Source organism: Acomys russatus, chromosome 15 (genome assembly GCF_903995435.1).
Source record: "Acomys russatus chromosome 15, mAcoRus1.1, whole genome shotgun sequence".
In the NCBI taxonomy this organism is placed as follows: domain Eukaryota; kingdom Metazoa; phylum Chordata; class Mammalia; order Rodentia; family Muridae; genus Acomys; species Acomys russatus.
The window spans coordinates 58,660,891-58,684,229 of NC_067151.1; the positions used below are offsets into that span (position 1 = coordinate 58,660,891).

Genomic DNA, 23,339 nt, shown 5'->3' on the forward strand with positions numbered 1-23,339 from the left:
AGCTGAAACTCACTATATAATGTAGGCTAGCCTTGAACTCATGTGCAATCCTCCTGCCTCAGCTTCCTCAATACTGGGATGACAGGCTAGTGCTACCACACCTAGATTTCTGGGTTTTTTTCCTGTTCTCCTCCACACCTCTCAGAATTCCAGCCCACAATTCATTGTCTTGTTACTGTCAGGCCTTCCCTGGGCCCCATACATGCACTCCCTCTGCCCTGATTACAGTAGACACAAATGCCCTTTGGCCTTAGAGCCATCATCTGAGACACCACACAGGTGGTGACTGACACTGACAACCAATGGCTGCTGTAAGCCACCAGCTCTGAGGATGGTTTCTAAGGCAGCACTAAGGCACAGAAGCATCACCCTCTCAAAACTACCTACTTCTTCAGCTTCCTTCACAGCGTAATCTGAGGCCTACCATTCCTGCTGGGACCCTGACACAAAATGAATGACAGCCATTAGGGCAAATATTCACACCCTAGACATTCCTTCTGATAAAGCAGGAGAGCCATGCTTCTCTCTGAGGGAGGATGTGGCCTGAGGCCCTGCTTACCTTCAGAGGGTGAAGTGGGAATAGAAAGACATGTGTCACTTTCAGATAAAAGCTACACGTCTCTCCCTCTGACACCGTGACAGGTGATGTAAGCTCCAGTGGTGCCAGTTTTGTCAATCTGATCTCCTGTCTTGCTCCTTGAAATAAAATCCCTGCTTGTTGAATCTTTCCTTGGCTTCTGTGTTTCTGAGAATGCAGGCTAGTGCAACCAACCAATGAGCATTCAGCTTTGAAATACTAGCTCGGACAAATTAACCAAATAGTCACAAGAGTAATAGCTTTCCCTGTGTGTAAGGTACCCTTTAATCTGAAGAAAGGAACAAACCAGTCTGGAATGCCTACAAATGTGTCTGCAGCTGAATTTAATTGTTCATTTCACCCACCAATATCATTTTCTTTAATATGACTTTAGCAAAAGCATGATTCCAACCACTTGTGAAAATTAACCCTTTTCCAAAATGTCCGAAGTAGGTCTGCCATCTCTTATTCCAAGCTCTGGAGGCTGTTATGTATTTGGGAATTTAAAACTTTTAGAAGAATGATGTGTTTACTTGCTATGTTTTATATAAAATCCTCAGAAGGTCTGGTTGAGCAACCTAAGTCAGATATATTGATATTTTCTCCACAGAGCATACAAATATTAACATGACTAGGTTAAAACCAACAACTTTGAGATGCTGTAGGTAGGACCAGACACCAAGTGCATTCAGCAGAGCTTATGTGCTATGCCAAATGAGTTGATTAAAAACAAACAAACAATCAAACAAAAATATTCTCTTGTTCAGGGCTTCCTGGGTTGCTTGTATTTCTCATGCCAGCGTTGTACCTGTGCGTTCGTAAATATTCCATTGTGTGCCATTTGTCTCCTTTTCTGTGGGTTGATTGATTTGGTTTTCCAAACTTTTTAAGTCTAAGGACATGTGCACACTTCACAGTGGACATACCCCAGAAGAGAAAACGCACAGGAGCCCTCCCCCACCCCTGAACTTGCTTAGCTCTGTGGATTCGGATGTTGAACATGCCTGGCTCATGCCTGAATTCCTCCTTCATTCCTCAGTGCTGTGAAGTACTGAGCCAGAATGGTCCATTGACAGCTCTGTGAGTTGGACCTCATCCCTGTACAGAACTCACTGTGCTAAGCTGTAGTGAGATCACAGCAAGATGCTCTGCTGTGCCAGTCCACAGTAGGATGTTTACTGCTTGCATCATAAAGAAATGACAAATGTTTGGGAAGATAAATACGTTTAACTTGATTTCAGTGTTATGTTGATATAGATATGTGGGTCAAAACACCACTTGATACCCCATTGATATGCAAAAACAATTTCCATCAACATTCATAACACTAAAGTATATTAATTATAGTACTGTGAAAACTATAATAGTGATAAATAACATTATTTAGTGTCAGTAAGTCAGTGAGGGAAAGCTTAGGAGTAAAGGAAGAAGGAAGCCTACGCGAGGGCATTTGCAATTACTACAGACTTTCAGTAGTACTACTGCATCCCGCTAAAAAGCGAAGTCCTTCCCCACGCAGACTTAGAGATCGCCAAAGCCAGACACCCGCCCATCCCTGAACCGCAGAATGCTGGCTAACAGAAGGACAGCACAGCGACACAGAAGGCGTGTGCACTCCGATGGTATGCCCTGCATTTCCCAAGACACCCCTAATTCCACAGACTTGGCCTCTTTGTGTCTATAAAACACTAAAGTAACTTGAGGAAATCCATATCAGACCAACTACAGCTTGTTTCACAAAATGTGTCCACTAAGCTCGAAGGGTACTGAACAGCAAAAGAGAAACAGCTCCACTGGGACTGGCTGCTCTGCGCCAGACACCTCACCAGCACATACTATAAGCCCACAGCACTGCTAGAGTCCAGAGTTTCTGTTCATAAAATAAGAACAAATAAAATGTAATTTAAATGTATAGAAAGAAGGCCACTTCATCTAAGCCACATTGTGAATTAATTCCTGTATTTCTCCCAATCAGGGGAGGAAAACAAAAAAACCTCCCTAAAATTAGAATTCTAGTTCCATGGGTGTCTCATAATAACTCACAATGGAAAAGATACCAGTTGATTTATTAAATATAAAATGAGAATCATAAGGAATTCAGAGTGGCGCTAATGAAACAGTCAACCTTCGATGGAACCTTAACAAGGCTTCACTTTAATTTCTGCCATCACAAAATTGTTATAATAGAAAATCGTGTTCTATTAAGGAGACGGTAAAGCTGTGGCACCCGTGCTCCCTCTACCCTCCCCTCGCCCACAGCAGCCCACACACTCTTTGTGAAAGACACGCCTCATAGGACAGCTTAGCTGAACGTTCACGGCAACCCACCCATGACCTGACATCAACCTCAGAGTGGGAGACCGTGCGTCACCTCTCCTATAGTTCGTCCTGCTTGACATCCCACGACACTGAATGGACCCATACAACTTCCACCATGGCTGTTTTAAGACTGCTAAGAGCTTTGCGTGGAACGAGAAGAAAAGTGAGGTTGCATCCACTTACACTGTGCTTACCTCCCTCGGTTTCCCTCATACTATGAGCAGATAGAAGACGGCCTTAGACAACCACTGACCTTATGGAGGGCAGGAGCCAATACTGGTACCAAAAATCCATTGTAAATGTAGCTGACGAGCTGAGTGCGGATCAAGGGATGAGCCACCTGAGACAGAAGCAGATGACAGGGTTCACCCTCTGGGGTGCCTTAAAGCCAGACAGTTCTGTGCACGTCTTACATTCAAAGAGGAACCCTAAATTTGGGCCATGTTTCAGTTGCTAAATAATAGCTTAGACCATACAATGATGTGACTTTTTTCAAATATCTTTTACAGCATAAGTAGCTAAAGTTATACTTCCAAATATAGGGGGAAAAAAAAGAGTTAATTTTAAAGTTGACTTGAAAAAGACAGACAATGAATAGACTGAATATGCATAAATATTTATAAGTTAAAATGAATACATTTTGAAGTATAATTTTTCCCCTTAACTCCCTCTAGGCTCCAAATATACCTGGGACTACCTTTTTAAGGAGTGCCACTACAGAAAGGATAATTAAATGCATTTATTTTGCTAACAGAGAACTTTGAAGATGTGTTTTCTGATATTTACATTAGGGAGGAGAAGATCTGTGGAGTGGTCTCATAAAAAGTGGGTTGCTGATCAACAGCACAAAACATTGCTGGGGCACTTCCCAAATTTGGTTTTCAAAACACAGACAACATGGACAAACCTTTGCTAATATTTTTACCTATTTTTTTTTTATTTAAACAAAATAATTTTCACTTAAATAAAATACTGTTTTAATTAAAAACACTTTGTTTTTAGATGTTTGCCCTTAATTTCAAATAAGTGTGTAGTTTCTCTGTTCAGCACCATGCCCATAAGCTTTACTTCTCTTGAAAGAGAGAGAGTCAATCAAACATAAAGTAAAAAGCAGTTTCTAGGGAAGTAAGGCAGCTGCTTAAATTACTGGCAATCCTTCTCTGTACATCTGAAGAGGGGCTAATAGTAGTTCCATCATTTTCACTTCCATACATTTCTGCATAAAATGTTGATAGACTATAATATTAAAGGGAAATAATTTTAAAATGTAATCCACTTATCTTAAATACAAATAAAACTTCCTTTGACTTAGCAATAAAAATGAGATGGGAACTAACACAATTTACTTTCACTTTCCTTCAGAAGCTGTTTCTTTATTTAGTAGATAAACAGATTATAACTGATATTTTTCACCCTAAAAAAATCACCATAAAGCAAACCTGATTTCTTAATAAATCCAATATGAAGGTAATATTTATGCTACATAAAAGAAATTTTTGATGAAAACTTAGTACACCCTTAAACATATATAAAATTGGATTTTTATTGAAAACAGTACCAAGAAATCCAAAGGTAAAAATATCTAATCAAAAAGGTAGATACACAAGAGTTCCGTGGCTGTTTTTCCCCTGAAGCGAGCCAATTTCAAAGCAAATTTAATTTGTGTAGCTAAGAAGATTGTTAACTTCTTCCAAATTCAATTGGGATAACAATATTCTTTATGTAGTTTGCACCATTAAGCAAAATAAAGTGTTTTCCTTTGTAAGCTCCCAGGAAGACCTTGAAGTAAAAGTGTTGTAATTTGGAGTACTTAAGCAGCCTAAAAATATCTATCTAATGAGCCAGCCACTGAACTTATTTTTGATGGGTAAGTGGATAATCAAAACAGAGTAACACTTTTTATAGAGAAAATAAAATCCTTTCATTTGCTCTCAATTGAAACTTCTCAGAAGCCTACCAAACACTGTCCGCTCGTTTGAGGCTATCCAATGGGATTCAAGGAAAGCATCATTATTCCATAGGAACGTCTTGAGATTAACAAATGGTTAATATGTGAAGAAATCTGAATAATGAAGGGTGCTATGCAAGCTAATGCCCAGCGAGGGCTGAGCTTCGGGCGGACTCTGGCCCATGGACAGCTTGCGCTGCCGCAGTACCTGGATGACCGCGTTACAGAACTCCAGCGAGTTCATGAACTGCACGAGGGAAGGTAGCAGGAGCCAGTCATCCTTCAGAAGGCAGTGCCACTCTTCACCCTTTTCTTCCAGTTTTGTGGGCAAGGAAGAGTAGAGGCCACTGAGTCCCGTTGCAAGTACCTGCATTCAGAAATAAAAAAGCAAAACAGTCTTGTCTGAAGCTCCTGTTTCCCACCTAACAGCTCACAAGGGTGCCCATGTTACTGGCCCAAAGACCACTGGTCCACAGACTGATCTCTGAGCAGCAAGGGATTAATAATGGGAGAAGGAAGCAACTAGCTGGGATGGGCTAAACAGGTGGCTAGGAGAGGAAGGCCATCCCAGCAGACAACAGGGCAGAAACCAGAGCGGGCAGCCAAGGGGTTGGTGAGCGTGACTCGTGTTTTATGTCAGGCATCATAAGGAACTGGGAGTCCAGCAAGTGAGAAGGCAAAACACAAAGACAAATGAAATCCGAGTCCATACCCAAGAAGCTCAGAGAAGGGACGAACTCATAAGAAACACAGTTCAGTACAATGTGGTGTGGGCTAATAGGAAAGTATGCCAATGCAAATGCTCCAGTGTATTGGAGGCAGCCTTGGATGGAGGTGGTCCAGGAGAGGAGACTGTATAAATAAGGCTCTGAGTAGTTTTATGAGAAAGGCTCCTCACATGTTAAGGGTCCTGATTGACACTAGCAAGTTTACATGTTAGGAAATACTTTCGTGTATATTATTTCTTTCAACCATCACAAACAGTGTAACAGGAAGAAAGGACTGGGGCGGAGGAAGGGTAGAGTTCACTGAGACACAGTAACAAAAGTTTAAACAGCCTAGTGGGAGTCTACACTAAAGTGTCAGTGGAGTCTCACATGCAAAACGGATGAGGATGACCTAAGCAAGACATCTGGCTTTAAGCCAAAACCTGGCATCTACTTTTCCCCTTTTGCACCCAATTCTTAAAACCATGCTGACAATATCTGGCCCTGGCAAGTGAGGTTAAGAACTTCAAACTGTCAGGTCTCCAGCTTAGTCATCATGAATACACGCTTTAAAAGAGATGTGTGGGAAAGGATCACTGTTCATGCCAAGTGCCTACAGGACAGGAGATGGTGAAAGCAGTGAATTTCCCAAGGCCAGGGGCTTCCGACTTGGAAAGGGATGCTAGTTCTGCAGCCATCTTGGACATCCTGACTTAGCAAATCTACAGGATGGCATAGATTGATTGAACACGAGAAGTTAGCTATAGGGCCAGCAAGATGGCTCAGAGGTAAGGTGCCCTAATCCCGATCACCTGAACTTGATTCCTGGGACCCACACAGTAGACGAAGAAAAACTGACCCTTTCAAGTTATTGCCTGACCTCTACACCACACCACAGCATGTGCGTGCCCACACATACACACTCACAGGCCTACACTAAATAAGCAAATAAATTGAAAGAAAAGAGCCAGCTACAGAAGACGCCATTCTAGCATAGATCCTGAAGTTACTCAAATGAATGGAAACATTCAAGAAAGTATTCTGAGTTGGGCCCAGAAGAGAAACAGTGACATACTTCCTTGATCTCCCAGTCCGTCAGAAGACAAACAAGGAATTACAGTAGCATTAGAAACATTCAAGACACACACTAGGAGATTTAAGATGCTGGTGATAACTTCGCTCAGCTGTGAGGGTGGGGGTGAAAAACGGGAACTGGTCTCAGAGTGCTGTCTAGGCTACTGTAGAGTAAACAGGAGTTAGACAGAAAATGAGTGGTGGAAGGGGAAATATTTCAAGCAGAGGGAAGCCTGTACAAGAGCTGAAAGGAGAAAGAAGAGATGGTCTCCTCCAGGACTGAGAAGCCCAGTGCTGTCAGAGCAGAATGGACTGACCACATAACAAAGAGGTAAGTACGAGCCACATCCTACAGGGCTCTAGGGCCCTACACAGAAAGCTTGTAGAGCCCTATGGACAGCTGTATGGGTCTGATTCCCCGGAGAGTGCTCTGGGCTAGAAGTGGCCATCCATGTGGAGGTGGCACCTGAACATACAAACCTAAAAGGATGAGGAAAGGAAGACTGAAAAGTAAGACAGAGAGAAATAATCTATGGAGCCCGGTGTGAGGAACACAGAGACAGAGGCCTTGGAGCCAGGAATGCTAAATTCCAGGGGAAAGTTTTTCCACAGACCTCCTGTTACCTCTCCTTCCTCCTGTCCTCCCCCCTCTTGGTACCACAGTTAACTCTGGTATACGCTAGGTTACTGTCTGTCTTCCCCATCACTCCTGATTTGACTTGGTCACATCAATACGCAGTGGAGATGTGAATAATTGATGAAGTCAAGTGCGTTGAGTCTCAAATGTGACCAAGAGTAACAGAATGAATTCAGTGATAAGAAAGTACAGAGCTGAGAGGTCTTAACATCAAGAAACCAGAGGAAGCCATAGGAAAAACTGAGAAGAGCTGGGAAGACACAGGAGCCGGAGTTGTCCAATAAAGGACAGTAAAACAGATGAACCACACCAACACTAGAGACAAAGAGAGATAGACGATAGATAGATAGATAGATAGATAGATAGATAGATAGATAGATAGATAGATGACAGAGGATAGATAGATAATAGAGAGATGATAGATTGATAAATGATAGATACATAGATAGATGGATAGATGGATAGATAGATCTTCATTATATTTCTTAGTAACCTTCATCATCCATACATTAACTCACTCATTAAAAAAAAACAAAAAACAAAAAACAAACAAAAAACCCAACCCTGACTGCTTAATTTCAGGTCAGGTGCTAAGTATGAGAAACAAAACAATAAGTAAGATTGATCCTTTATCTCTTTAAAAATCAGGGCACCTGTGGTCCCCAAGGAAGATGTCCTCTATTTAAAGTACTTAATTCCCTGTCAACATATCTATACAAATCACTTTAATACTGGTTTTGAATGTGACCCAAATGAGTTGTCTGTTATAAATTAGAAACCCCTGGCAAAAGCATATGGAGCCAAAAGTCCTCCTAGAAGTGAAGTGTAATCTTGATGCTACATTTTAAAAATCAATTACATTTGCTAACTCATGCTAAATTAACCACAGAACAAAGCCTTTAATTCTGTGTTCTCCTGGTTCCTTAACCACTCTGAGGCTCTGAAGATGAATTCATAAAGACAAGCTTAATTTGTCTGACTAAAAAGCTGGGAATAACTATTCAGTATATCAATATAATTACAGCAACATTAATTTTCAAATTACATACATCAGTGACGGTAATTAAAAATAACACATACCTAATATTCACTTTTTAAGTGAGTATTCTAAAATGGCATGGATAGGATGTGAACAGAAGGTAACATGCTCAGACAGAAGACATGCCCCATGCAGAAGTAACAGCTGGTAGGGCAGGGTGTGCCACCATGATCCTGCCACTCTCAGATAAGGCTAGGTAATAAATAGCCCAGTACTTCCCTCAGAGTGGCAAGAAGAATATGAGAAAAAATGTTCTGCAAAATAAAAAGCTTTACACATCCCTAGAGACAGGAATTTTGAGGCTTCCCAGCTGTTGACAACTGTACTCCCTTCCAAGGTTCTGAGTCCAGATTCATTTGCTCGGATTACACACAGTTCCAGAGCATGGGGTGTGGGCCATGCGTAGGCAACGTTGGTGCTTACAGAGGGAACAGGCCAAGCCAGGAGAGATGGAAAGGCCAGCCTCCAAGTTAATGATCACAAGAAGGGCACCGCTGCCCTCAAGAATACAGACAGCGCCAAGGGAGCAGACGGGGACAAGGGGAGGCAAATGGAGACATGGAAGTGGTGGTTGGTTGGTTGTTTGGTTGTTTGGTGGTTTGGTTTGGTTTGGTTTGGTTTGGTTTTTAGGTCCCAGAATGAACATCAAAAATGATTTACTTTTAAATTTCACTGTGTAACTTGAATACTAAATTATAAAAGGGGCACATGTATCTGCATTTAACAGCTAATTAAAAGTAAAATACCCATCTACTCCTTTAGCCTTTTATTGATTCAAACCACAAAACTGGAAAACATTATGTTTATTCTCAATACATTAAATATTAACCAAGTAGTTTTCACTTATCATCTCCCAAAAGTATCCTTAAATGAGATCATCACAGGCTGGGGAGATGGCTCAGCAAGTAGAGTTCTTGCTGCACAGGCAGGAGACTAGAATCCTGATCCCAGCTCCCACATAAAAGCCAAGGGGTGTGGCAGCTGTGATCCCAGGGCTCAGAAAGTGGAGACGTGGGTCCCCAGACAAGCTAGGCAGCTGGACTAGCCAAAGTGGCACTACATAGCTTCAAGTGAAAGAGTGTCTCAGTGCATACCGTACAGTGATCAGGGAAGAAATCTGACATCAGCCTTAGGTGCGCATGTCTGTGCATGTGTGTGTGTGTGTGTGTGTGTGTGTGTGTGTGTGTGTATGTATGTATGTGTGTGTATCTCCACATATGGAAACACACACATGCACACACATATACAGGCACCCAAATATGTGTGTATATGTGTATGTATGTATGTATGTATGTATGTATGTATGTATGTATGTACCTTCACACATGGGAACACATCCATATACATACGCACACTCATACAGGCACCCAAGTGTGTGTGTATGTATGTATGTATGCATGTATGTATGTACCTGTACACATGGAAACACATACACGCACATATGCACCAGGAAAAAGAAAGGAAGGAAGGAAGAGCGGGAGGGGGGAGGGAGGGAGGGAGGGAAGAAGGGGGAGAGAGGGAGGGAGAGAGGCACAGTTCACCATTAAGGGCCATCAGAAATAAGAACAGTGAAAAGCAATTAACTCCTTAACAGCCTGGTGTGGTAATGCTACAACAAGCAGTTTTAGTATCAGACAAATGTGGTTTTGGGCCAGATTCTGATTAAACTCTCTAAACTTAAATGAGGTGAGCTATTATAAAGATTAAAGAAAATAAGACGTGCAAGACTGGTGCAATGGTTTACACATGGTAGTGGAGAACGGACAAGCCATGTATACAGCACTGAGCAATTAAGGCCAACCTTTAAACATCCCATGGTGGCAGAAAGCAAGATTTTCAGCAGATGGCTTTGGTTGGAAGCTAGCAGCAAAACACCTGGTAGAGACCGTTTGATATAACTTGCCAAAATAAGAGCCTCAAAAACATTGGCTATGGGATAAATAACTTCCTACCTGGGCTCTGTACCTAAAGGTCAGCTGCTCTGATCTGCCTTGCTTGATTTATATAAACGAGACTTTGCCAACATGTGAAAAAAACAGTGTAAGTGTAACCATCAACATTTGGATTTTAAAAACAGAAGGCAAAAAGAAAGGCAGGATCATGCAGTGCCCAACCATTTGTCGGTACCAGACTGCCGTATTCTCCTCCTTGAGAATGAGGAGAAGAGAGAGCAGAAGCAGCCAGCTTTCTATCAACTCTGAAGACTAAGGTTTCCAAAAGAGGTCCATCAGGCTAAGAGAATCATCACTCTTCCAACAGCCTGATGCTCACACACACCGACAATCATACCAATTAGAGAAAGCTTTTTCTCAACTGTGGCCCTTAGCTGGTTGGTTAATAGGATATGCTTTTGTCTGCAACATAAAGGGGCCTTTTTTATTTTAATTATGTTGTCAGATGTAATAACGGAAAGCCGAGTATACATGAGATTATGGTATCTATCCTGAGGGGCAATCTAACACAAGAAACTTGCCTTCCACTCTAGCAAATGAGGTCAGCTGGCAATGCTGTGTTCCCTCCGATTTTAATGAACTGTACAATGTTTTAAAATGCATTTTAATAAAAGCAACAATTAGCGGAATCAGCTTAAACACAGTTAAAGGAAATTTAAACACCAAGATCGTACTACATTCTTCTCCCAATACATTTGAAGTTTCAAGTTATGAAATACTACAGACAAGCATAAAATAACAGAATTGGAAACCATCAGCAATACTTACCAGATTTTATAAATTTGGTGTAGTCTCTTCAAAGTATTCTATGTGGTTTTCAAAACCTGATGCAGCATCAGCTGGGATGTGGGGCTGAGTGGTGGAGTGCGTGGGTGAGGATCTGGGTTCAGTCAGTCCGCAGCGCCAACAAAACAGACAAATTCTACTCCACTCCCATGACCACTCTCTTCCACTTTTCACTCTCAAGTCTGACTACAGTCTTGAAGTTAATCCGTAATACTCTTGTTCTTGGGGTTTGTTTGTTTGTTTGTTTGCTTACTTTAACCTTTTTTTTTTTTTTTTTTTTTTGCTTTAACTATATGTGTGTATCTAAAAAATGGTAGGCACCACTCTAAAGCTTTATATAAATTTTATGTAAATGCTAACATGGTAGATAGCACATTGCTACTTATTCATTATGCAACCTGATTTTAGATATGTTGGCCTTCATGCACACAGGTGTAGATACATGCTAATACACAGTACCATCGTCTAATTATCTTTGGTTTCATATATTTCAACTTTTATTTTCTTTAAATAACTGTTCAGCTGAATGACTCTCCTATCCTTGTGCCAATGTTTATAATAAAGCTTCAGGGCCAGAAAGCATGCAAATATTTGATGTCAGTAACCATATCTATATATATGGTGTGTACACACACACATATGTTGCTTTCCTCAGTTAATATGTCTGTTTGTCTCTTCCACATCTTGAAACACGTGAGCACATTCTAGTCACCCGAACTCCAAGCTGTACATTCTGTGGCCTTGCATAGACATACAGTGGCATGTACGCACATTTAATAGCACCACAGAGAGTATTTCCACTACCCTAAAAGCCAAGCCCCCCCATGCTTTGCCTGGCTACTTTAGAAGAGGCTGATCTTCTGACTGTAGCATAGACCTTTTCTTCCTGATGTGTCATCTAGGGGAATCAGACAGCATGCAGCCTTTTCAGATAGATTGTCTGCTTTCAACTTGGTAGTGTGTGGTTAAGGCTCCTGTGGTCTTTTCATGACTTGAGAGCTCATTTATTTTAGTTGGGTAGTATTTTCAATATCTGGATAGATCCATTTTTATTCACCTCCTAAAGGACGTCTTGGTTGCTTCCACAGTTAAAATAATATGAAGAAGCTAGAAACATCCATGTTCAGGCTTTTGTGTGGATATAAGTTTTAATTGCTTTGCATAATACCAAAGAAAGCAAGTGATGGGCCATTTGGTAAGAGCATTTTTTTTTTCAAGATAGGATTTCTCTATGTAGCCCTGGCTGTCCTGGACTCACTTTGTACACCAGGCTGGCCTCGAACTCACAGTGATACGCCTGCCTCTGCCTCCCAAGTGCTGGGATTAAAGGTGTGCACCACCACCGCCCAGCCCTGGTAAAAGCATGTTTTATACAAAATTGTGGGGCTAGAAAGATGGCTTGGTGACTTAGAAGAAAAAGTGGGAAAGAGCCTGGAACATATTGGCACAGGAGACAACTTCCTGAACAGAACACCAATGGCCCAGGCCTTAATGTCAACCATTAATAAATGGGACCTCATGAGGCTGAGAAGCTTCTGTAAGGCAGGAGACACTGTCAAGAGAACAAAGCGACAGCCTACAGACTGGGAAAAAATCTTCACCAACCCTACATCTGACAAAGGTCTAATATCCAAAATATATAAAGAACTCAAGAAATTAAACACCACCAAACCGAATAACCCAATTGAGAAATGGGGCTTGGAACTAAACAGAGAATTCTCAACAGAGGAATATCAAATGGCTGAGAAACACTTAAAGAAATGCTCAACCTCCTTAGTCATCAGGGAAATGCAAATCAAAACAACTCTGAGATTCCATCTTACACCCATCAGAATGGCTAAGATCAAAAATTCAAGCGACACCACATGCTGGCGAGGATGTGGGGAGAGAGGAACACTCCTTCATTGCTGGTGGGAATGCAAACTAGTACAGCCACTTTGGAAATCTATCTGGTGCTATCTCAGAAAAATGGGAATAGGGCTTCCTCAAGACCCAGCTATTCCACTCCTTGGAATATACCCAGAAGATGCTCCAGCACACAACAAGAAAATTTGCTCAACCATGTTCATAGCAGCCTTATTCATAATAGCCAGAACATGGAAACAGCCTAAGTGTCCCTCAGTAGAAGAGTGGATAAAGAAACTGTGGTACATATACACTATGGAATATTACTCAGCTATTAAAAACAAGGAATTCCCGAAATTTGTGGATAAATGGATTGAGCTAGAAATGATCATAATGAGTGAGTTAACCCAGAAGCAGAAAGAATCAAATGGTATATACTCACTTATATCTGCATACTAGCCCAAGGGGCATGTCCCACGAAAGCCTTCACTTACCAGGAAACTGGGACAGAGGGGAAGGCATCCTATTGGGACTCTAAATGAGAGACGCATGGGAGAACAGCAAAATAAAAGGATCCAGAGGGTCCTAGAAATCTACAAGTAGAACAATATGATAGGTAGATTTGGGCCCAGGGGTCCCGCTCAAACTAAGGCACCAGCCAAGGACAATACAGGAGGTAAACTTTAAGCCCCTTCCCAGATCTAGCCAATGGTCAGAATATTCGCCACAGTTGAGTGGAGAGTGTGATACGACTCTGGTGCCTCACATTTGACCATGTCCCCTGGAGGGGGAGACCTGGTGGCACTCAGAGGAAGGACAGCAGGTAGCCAAGAAGAGACTTGATACCCTATGAGAATATATAGGGGGAGGTAATCCCCCTCAGGAACAGTCATAGGGGAGGGGAATAATGGGAAAATGGGGGGGGGGGAGGAATGGGAGGATATAAGGGATGGGATAAACATTGAGTTGTAACAAGAATAAATTAATAAAAAAAAAAAAAAGATGGCTTGGTGGTTACAAACATTGAATGCTCTTCCAGAGGACCTGGGTTCGATTCCCAGAACCCACAGGGTGATTCACAACCCTCTGGAACTGAAGTGCCCTCTTTCTACCTCCACAGGCATTACATACATGCATGCAAGATACCTATACACATAAAAACTACCAAACTGTCTTCCAAAGGGGCTGCACCAATTTGCATTCCCAGTAGTAATTACGATGAATTCCTATTCCCACATCCTTGCCCATACTAGCTACTGTTAGTATAGTCTGTGAACATTGACAGCTGGTGCCCCCTCCTTCCTGATCTCATACCCCATGAAAACAGACACACCCACACACATCCATGTTTCTAAATGTCCTCTAGGGAGTGGTCTTCTCCTGATCTAAAATCACCCATGTGGTGTCAACCACCACCAGCACCACCACCACCAAGAACAACAACACCAGCACCAGCACCACCACCAGCACCAGCAGCAGCAGCAGCACCACCAGCACCAGCACCACCACCAGCAGCAGCAGCAGCAGCAGCAGCAGCAGCACCACCACCACCACCAGCACCAAGAACAACAACACCAGCACCAGCACGACCACCACCAGCACCAGCACCAGCACCAGCACCACCACCAGCAGCAGCAGCACCACCACCACCACCACCAGCAGCAGCAGCAGCAGCAGCACCACCACCAGCAGCAGCAGCACCACCACCACCACCACCAGCAGCAGCAGCAGCAGCAGCAGCAGCAGCAGTACCAGCACCACCACCAGCACCAGCAAACCTTATCTCCCCATAACAACTTATTCACTTTCTCCAACACCTCATCAGGAACCTCCAAACTACCCCACATATTTAAGGCTACATTAGAAAGACTAATAAAAACAATAGGCAATAGAAGTGCTCACCAAGCTTAAGAAGTATTGATAGCTATTGCCCAACCAGTGTAACAGCCAAACCACTCAGAGACCTATGAACCCCTGAAAAGCCCGTCCTGCTTCCATCTTTTCCTGGTGATGACTGGGCCTTGGTTTCTCCAATGCATACCACATTGCTTCCGCACCACCGACTAAAAAGTATACAAAGCAGAGAACTTTGCAAATATGTATCCATTAAAAAAAAATAAAATCAATGTGTTTGACCTACAACTAACAGTCATTATCTTGCTGAGAAACAAGTTAGCTTGTGAAACTAGCTATCTTAACTCATGCCTTGGTTCAGTGGAGCAAAGTCAACCTGGAAGGCTGTGAATTTTAAACAAGCAAGTTTCACCAGCCTCTCTGCATAACACAAAAACGAGCTGAGAAATGGTAGCGAGCCTGGAGCTGTATGTTGGGCTGCCACTATTCAGCCAAATTTTAGCACTGAAACTTGAATAGCTCTGCCGCCTCCAAGCATCCTGCTACAGAAGGTCCAACTTGGAACAAAAGGAGCAGAAGCATTTACTATTGGCACAGGAGAGGGGAGGGGCGGGGTGGGAGGAAAGCACACCCAGGAGAGAGACTTACTGGACAGAAGTAGGTATTCTCCACAATGTGGTTGGCCACCATGCTGTTCTCCGCAGAGAGAGACATGATGAACAGCAAAGCATCCCGAGCTTGCTGGCCTACTGTGCCCTCGCGATGAATGAAGGGTATCAGAAGAGAGAAGATGAGGAAGTTGGTGGCCCCTTGGTCCTCACTTGTGTGGAAGAAGAGTTCCAGGATGGATGGGTCTTTGGCAAGGATGGAGCAGAGCTGGTTGAGCAGAACAACTAGCTTCGCCTCCACAGCTGGGGTGGCTGTCCCCGAACAGGAGCTCAGCAGCATCATCAGGGGCTTCAGGATGGGCTTATGGTGCAGCAGAGGCTGGTATGACTGGGTGACCAACATCTCGTACATCTTTAGCTGCTCAATTTTGGTTTCATCGGTGAATTCTCGTCTCAAGCTCCAAAGGAAGAGCTTCTCCATGATGTTCTCACAGACCACAAATTCCAGGATGGGCCCCATGGCGGCATCCTTGGCTTGCTCTTCGATTAGCAGGAAGAGCATGTGTTCCACGTAGTTCTGCACGGCACTGGCCTCGTCGGGGGGGATGGACCCATATTTTGCCTGGGTGTTCTTCAAGGGGTCATGTTTCTCTAAGATTTTCACAACCTGCAACATAGCAAGCACCTGTCATCCATTGATATTTACCATAACTCCCAAAACACACCACCACTAGATTTACCAAACTGGCACAAAAACACAGGTGCTACTGGATACAAAATATCTATATTCATCAAATATGCCAATAGTGTAAAGGTTTAGAAAAGAAAAATGCAAAAGTAATCATTTCTTTAATATACAAAGAAATAACAAGTAACTTTCCCCCTAACCTATCTCTAACACAACATGGCCCTTTAAGTGTCAACTGCACTAGACAACTAAAAGGAACCATGGCTACGCACATTGCCCCGTAAATGCAGTTGTTCTGAAGACTTCTTCAGGGAAGCAACATAACTCCTTACATGCCCTCCACAAACACCATGCCTTGCTTCTCCACTTGGAGGGGCGTCCTCTCCAACTACACACAACACAGCAAGAGAAACAATAAATGGAAAGCGAGCAGCTGCAGGGCTAGCACAGGTAGGATGGAGTCTAACGGAAGGCAGAGACACAAGGCCTAAGCTCTGAAGTGTTTGGCCATCTCATTCCTTAAGCCAAAAATAAGTAAACAAACAGAAACCTCTCCAAAAGAATCGTTTACAAAATAAACTCCTGAAGTTTGGAGGGATACAAAGGCTTTGGACACAGTAGCTACTGAAAGAAAACCAGACAGCACCTAACACAGGGCTGAGGTAAATACATTTTGTTCAGTGTCGCTATGCGTCATGCCACATCCTTGGCTTCCCTTCCTCCCACTGCTGGACTCTGAAGCTCTGACCGCTGTCTGCCCACTGATAGTTCTACTTGGGTGCCCGGAAATTTAAACAATTTTTACATCTTAAATTTCATTTACCTTGGTGACATAAGATATCCATGATAATCCCATCCAATTTACTCCCTTTAAAATACTCCACTTGGTACTTTTTTAAAAAGCCACCTGACATTTTACTAGTGGCTCTGACTTTGCTTCTCCTTGCCCTTCGGAACGGCACCTAGTGCCATGCTTGCCTTAGGCGGTTCCGTCCTAGCCCAGCTCTATGATGTGTTTTACATGTTCTGAATTTAGGTGACAGTTTCTTTGAGTCGTTGGGGGAAGCTGGCGCATAGACAATGCCATGTCAGCATGCCTGAGCAATCAGGGAGAGTCTTTCTCAGGGAAAGGTTTGCGTTGCTCCCCCATCAAAGAAAGGGAAAAGGATCTTTATGGACCAGCTGGACATATCCTGACAGAGGAAATGCATTTCCACACTGCCTGTGACCTCTGCTAATTTCTGTCACTGTGTCCCAAAGGGGGAAAAAAAAAAAAAGAGTGTCCCAGCATTTTTGAGTTGACATTTTCATGAGGAAGGACATTTCTTGAGCAGCTACCCAACTGCTATATGGCCCACTGACCGGTGGCCTCAAGGCAGCCACTAGGCACCCTCTTTGCCATGGACTCCCAGAGAGCACGTGCTACCCTACATCTTCCTGGGTGCTGCAGAACCCTCTGCAAGCCTACTGAGCACACTGCGGCTGTAGGTTTTTGAAAACCTCCACAGGGAGAATCACAGCAACACTCTGGTCCTAAAGAGGTTTTTCTTCACCATCACCCGCCACCCATCCCCTCAGCCCCCAAAGTCCCTAGCTTGAAGGTTCTACATTCTGAAGGACAAATCAGCTAGTGCTTTGTCTCTGTTATGATTTTGAAGTCCAAATGTTGACTACGCTGGTGAGAGCTTGGGAGAGCATTTACAGCTAGGCCTCCAGGTAAAGTGCAATTTGCACTTCTCACGCTGCTCACCGTGTAAACTGCCTACACTGGATATTGTTTTATACATGGGTAGCGGCAATGCCAGAACACTTCAGTCTTTCTGAAAAGTAATCTGGCAATGTACAGCAACAGTTGTGAAACTGTTCTTGCCCCGTGACTTGTTAATCTGACTTGAGGGAAGACGCCTAGCCTGTGTGTGTCAGTGCTCTTTTCCAATAATGACAGAAAAAAAAAAATAGTATTGACCCAGATGGTCAAGAATAAGAGAATTATATCCAAAATATATCACCACACAATATAACTACTGCTATGTAAGTTAATCATACTATTGCACATAAATTATATATAATATACATGGAATAATTTGCTAAAGAGGCCGGAGAGATGGCTCAGCAGTGAAGAGCACTAGCTGCTCTTGCAAAGGATCCAGACTCAGTTTCCCAAACCGACATAGTAGCTCACAGTTGTCTGTAACTCCAGTTCCAGGAGATCAGAACCTTTTTCTGGCCTATGCAGGTACATGGCAAACATACAATGCACATCCATCCACGCAGGCTAGCACACGTATGCACTAAATAAATGTTTAAAAAAATGTAAGGAAAGCAAACAAAGCTGGGCATAATAGTACATGCCCACAACGCCGACACCTGGAGAGATGACCCCATATTCAGGGCGGCATGGATTATGTAGTGAGACCCTGTCTAACAAATCAGAGAGGGAAGGAAGGGAGAGGAGAGAACAAAGACTAACGAGATTTTAAGGTCAATTCGTTCTTTCCTGTAAGTTGCTGTGAGTTCATAATATAAATTTAAAAATAAAAGTAAAAGAGGTTATTTTGTAGTAATATCTAAAAGGCGGAGGAAAACACTGAGATGAAACAATTATTGAAAATCCCATTCTCTGGAATGCCTAATCAATATAAACTTATAAATAGGGATATACACTTATGCCACACATATTTAAGCAAATATTTTTGTGTATCTGACATGTGTGTGTGTAATAAACAGCAAATGTCATACAACCACAAATCACTTTCTTCTCACTAACCAGCCTGTGCTGGTGTGTGTTATTGCTTCCAGCTCAAGAGCTCTACCACTGAGCCACACTGCCAGTCCCATTAGGAGACATCTTTAAGAGATAATTGAGCTGCGCACCTTTAATCCTGGCACTTTGGAGGCAAAGGCAGGCAGATCTCAGTGTGTTCAAGGCTGGCGTGGTCTAGACCGTGAGCTCCAAACTAGCAAGGGCTACATAAGTGAGACCCTGTTTCTGTAAGGGAAGGAAAGAGGGCACAAAGAAGGAAAGAAGCAGACAGAGAACTCTATAACAGAATGGAAACTGTGCAGCCTCTTTTCATTTCTTAAATTTAGTTTTCAAACTATGTGTCTCTGTGTGGGTGTGTGAATGTTCCAGCAGGTGCAGGTGCTTCTGGAGGTCAGAGGGCGCCAAATCTCCTAGAGCTGAAGCTACAGGCACCTGTGCACTGCTGGACCTGAACTCTGGTCCTGTGCAAGGGCAGCATGCTCCTTCAAACACTGGGCCCACTCTGGCCCTGGTTAGCAGTTTCTAAACTAAAGTAAGCTGGCTTTCCTTAGGGCAGCTGCTCTCTACAACCTCCGGGGTAAGTGAGCAGAGAAATCTGAGAGCAGAGTTTAAATAATCCACAGAGGCTAAAGGATTGCTGACCTGGAAGGGAGCAGACGCCTCCGATGCCCTTTACTCACTCCCACCCCACCCCACCCCTTCGCAGTTTTATTCCCTGGGCGATGGGTGTGTTGTAACCAAGGCTGTCACAGAGCACCCAAGTTTAGCAAGCGCTGACTGCTTTTGTGCCCATGTTGTTACAAATCCTGAGCCTTGCTTCTCAGCAGGACTTTCCCAGGCTCCCTCTCCCTCTGTCCCTGCCAGCAGACATACTGTGACCTGTTTTGTAAGTTGGCTCTGAGGCCACACCTTGGGACTGGCTCCTACCCTAGGAGGAGCCTCTAAGCTTCCTGGCTAGAGCTCAGTCTGTGCTAAGATGCCAAAGAGCTTCTATCCCAATGGTCCATGGTCCTCTCAGCGGCTGCGGACGAACTTCTGATGTCACTTGGACTTGCCTTCTCTTTTCCTTTTGTTCCCTATCTTTATATTACTGCCATCACATGCCATCACTGCCATGCTCTTGTTTCTGTTTCCTCTGCCTGCTGCCTAATTTTACCTGCTAAACTGACTCTGGCCTTCTAGACTGGTGGGTAGTGAGATCCACCGCGTATGGTGCTTTCCGCAGGCTTGGCCCTTGCTGTGACTGCCTGCTACATCATATCAAGCAAGCCTTTTCTTAGCTGTGTACTGTCAGCTGTGCAGAGTCTGCTCTGGGGGTGGGGGGTGGGGAACTCAGCTAAAAAGGCTGGAGAAGTCACAGTAGGAGAGAGAGAGTAAAAGCGAACAACACAGAGTTTGTAAACATTTCCTTTACAAAAGAAGTTCACTTTACTAAACCAAAAATAATATTTAATAAACTAACCAGCACTTGATAAAAGCCCACACTTGTGAAGCCAGCCAGGTCAGTTAAAAATAATAGATGTGGTGATCAAAACCAAACACCTTCTTCATCTCTAGAGGGCGTGTGTGTGTGTGTGTGTGTGTGTGTGTGTGTGTGTGTGTGTGTGTGTGTGTAAGGGGGGGCACAGTGATAAGCCTGGATCCTATCTAACTCTCCGTTTAAATTAACATAATTTAAAAGCAAACACAAAATGAACAGTGTGAACATGGCTTTCAAATTACCATCAGATCAAAACAGCTTAATTTAACCTATTTTCAAAGCCATTTGACCTTTTGATATGAGTGCCGGTTAAGGATAAAAATCTTAAAATAGCCTATTTCTTTCATAAGGAATATCAGACATTCCTACCCTTGGTCCCTAATATGGTCCCATCAGTCAGTGTTAATGGGCCTGGATATTAAAGGGCGATAAATTCTAAATAGGAAACAAAGGAAAGGTTCACATTAATCACATAATTTTACCTCAAGCTAGCAACTGATTGTCCTTTGTGATAAATACAAGCGCTTCTCTGCCAGGGACCTGCTTCCATGCAGCCCTACTCTTGGTCTAAGCCTTTCCACACACGGGCGATTGTGGTGCTTCAGCTGCAGCTTGCTTATTTCGAGAGAGCCACATGAAGAAAATTTGCAGTTCCAAACCCTTTGGAACGCTAATTTAAAGTGGCAATTGTGGAAAAACTTAAGTTACCAAGCAACATTTTCCACTGCACAGAAGGGGAGGATTTCACTGTCATGGGCCAAATTACACTTTATATACCAAACAACTGTGTCCTGCTCGTTACTCAATGGCTGAGTCTTTCCACTCGGGCCATTCTTTGAGTACCTGTGTCTACAGGGTCTTACCAGGGCCATAAGCCAGATGCCTGCCTGCCTCTCTCACTTCCTTCCTTCTTTTCCTCCCTCCCTCCCTCCCTTCCTTCTTTCCTTTCCTTTCATCCATCCTTCCTCCCTCCATCACCTACTCCCTTTCTTGTCTGCCTACCTGCCTGCCTTCCCTTGCTTTCAGGACTGGAGATTGAAGCCAGGGCCTTGCCTTGCACAGGACTGGAGATTGAAGCCAGGGCCTTGCCTTGCACAGGACTGGAGATTGAAGCCAGGGCCTTGCCTTGCACAGGACTGGAGATTGAAGCCAGGGCCTTGCCTTGCACTGGCAACTGCTATAGCACTAACACTACAACCTCTATCTACTGTTTGTTTTGTTGTTGCTTCTGTTTGTTGTAGCTTTTGAGACAGAATCTGAGTCACCTGGGATGGTGTTATGCAGTCCAAGCCGATCTTGAGTTCACAGTTTCCTTAAGTGGATGGAAGCGCAAGCATGTGCCACCATGCCTGGCCTTATTACTTCTACTATTAAAATGATAAAACCCTTGTAAAATGTGCTTACTTACTACGCTTGCACAACAGCACCTCTAGTCAGAAGCCACACAGACTTGTCTGAATCTGGGATTCTAAGATGTGATAAAGGCAGGGTGTGGTGGTGCACACCTCTAATCCCAAGGCTTAGGAGGGAGAGGCAGGAGAACCAAGCACTCAAAACCAATGTGAGCTACATGAGACTGTTCAAAACCAAAAAGGGGCTGAAGACACAGGCTACCGGGGAAACTATTACTGTTGTGTTGCTAAGTGGACATAAGATGCCTGCCAATGCTTTCTAATCATTTGTTTATGCCACTCTGTCAGTTTTATTCAAAGAGGTTTCTTTTTTCTGGGGGTCAATAGGAGTGGGAGGTGAATATGATAAAAATACATGATATAACATTATGAGATACCATAATGAAACTCATTATTAGGTATAATTAATACATACTGTCTTAGTTGGGGTTTCTGTTGCTGTGATAAAACATCGTGACTATGAGCAACTTGCTGACGGGGGTGGGAGTGGGGTGTGAGAGGGGATGGGAATGGGGGGTGGGAGCGGGTGGGGGGGTGGGGGCAGGGTGGGACGGGGTGGGAACATGGGGTGGGGGTGGGGATGGGAGGGGGTGTGAATGGGGGGTGGGAGTAGGTGGTGGGGGTGAAGGGTGGGGGTGCAGCTGGGGGGTGGGAACATGGGGTGGGAGTGAGGGGTGGGGGGGCGGGGGGCGGAGGTTTACTTCATCTTACAATTGGTAGTGCAGAATCCAAAGTTAGGGAAAGACCCGAAGACAGGAATTTGGAGGCAGGAACTGAAGCTGAGGCCATGGAAGGACACTGCTTACTGACTTGCTCCTAATAGTTTGCTCAGCCTGCTTTCTTATAGCACCCAGGGCCATCTGCCCAGAGGTGACACCACCCACCATGGGCTAAGTCTTCTGACATTAGTCACCAATTAAGAAAGGGCACTACAGAATTGACCACCAAAAAATAAATAAATAAATAAATAAATAAATAAATAAATAAATAAATAAATAAAAGGTCTATGGAGGCATTTTCCCCTTGTGAGCCCCTCTTCCTCTAGCTTTTGTCAAGTTCACAATAACCTAGCCCCTCTCCCTCTAGCTTGTGTCAAGTTCACAATAACCTAGCCAGGATACCTGCTAATAAAAGCCCTTTGGAAAGATAGATAAGGAAGAAAGAGCCAAGTAAAAACACCACTAAACTGTGCATCAGCTTCAGCCCCAGCCCAATGGGGTTGGTGAACAGGCAGCAGGAGAGCTGCTGACACTGCAGCAGGCCCAGCCTCTCCGGGTCTCCTAGAAGCACCAGCTGATAGGCCCTCTTTTTTTTTTTTTTTTTTTTTTTTTGGTTTTTCGAGACAGGGTTTCTCTGTGTAGCCTTGGCCATCCTAGACTCACTTTGTAGACCAGGCTGGCCTCGAACTCACAGCGATCCACCTGCCTCTGCCTCCCAAGTGCTGGGATTAAAGGCGTGCACCACCACGCCCGGCTGATAGATAGGCCCTCTCTTAAGATACATGGCTTTTGTCTACTTTTCTTTCAGCTGTCAAGTTTAGAGTCACTCGTAAAGCTGGAAAGAGATATAAGCGTTTACAATGCTAGCAAACCCCAATTTTCTAAGATATCCAGAAAATTATTCAGGGATTTCTAAACCTTCTAAACTTT

At 43.6% G+C, this 23,339-nt stretch overlaps 1 protein-coding gene across 3 annotated transcripts in view; it reads right to left on the reverse strand.

The window, feature by feature from the left end:
- Positions 1 to 23,339, reverse strand: part of Fhip1a (FHF complex subunit HOOK interacting protein 1A) — a 124,576-nt gene that overhangs the window by 56,887 nt on the left and 44,350 nt on the right. For all 3 annotated transcript variants that reach the window (XM_051157388.1, XM_051157387.1, XM_051157386.1), the window contains 3 exons: positions 15,387 to 16,013; positions 5,053 to 5,211; positions 3,150 to 3,236 (listed from right to left, as the gene is read on the reverse strand). In XM_051157388.1, coding sequence (XP_051013345.1) covers positions 3,150 to 3,236; positions 5,053 to 5,211; positions 15,387 to 16,013 — 873 coding nt within the window. The remainder of the gene's footprint in view (positions 1 to 3,149; positions 3,237 to 5,052; positions 5,212 to 15,386; positions 16,014 to 23,339) is intronic.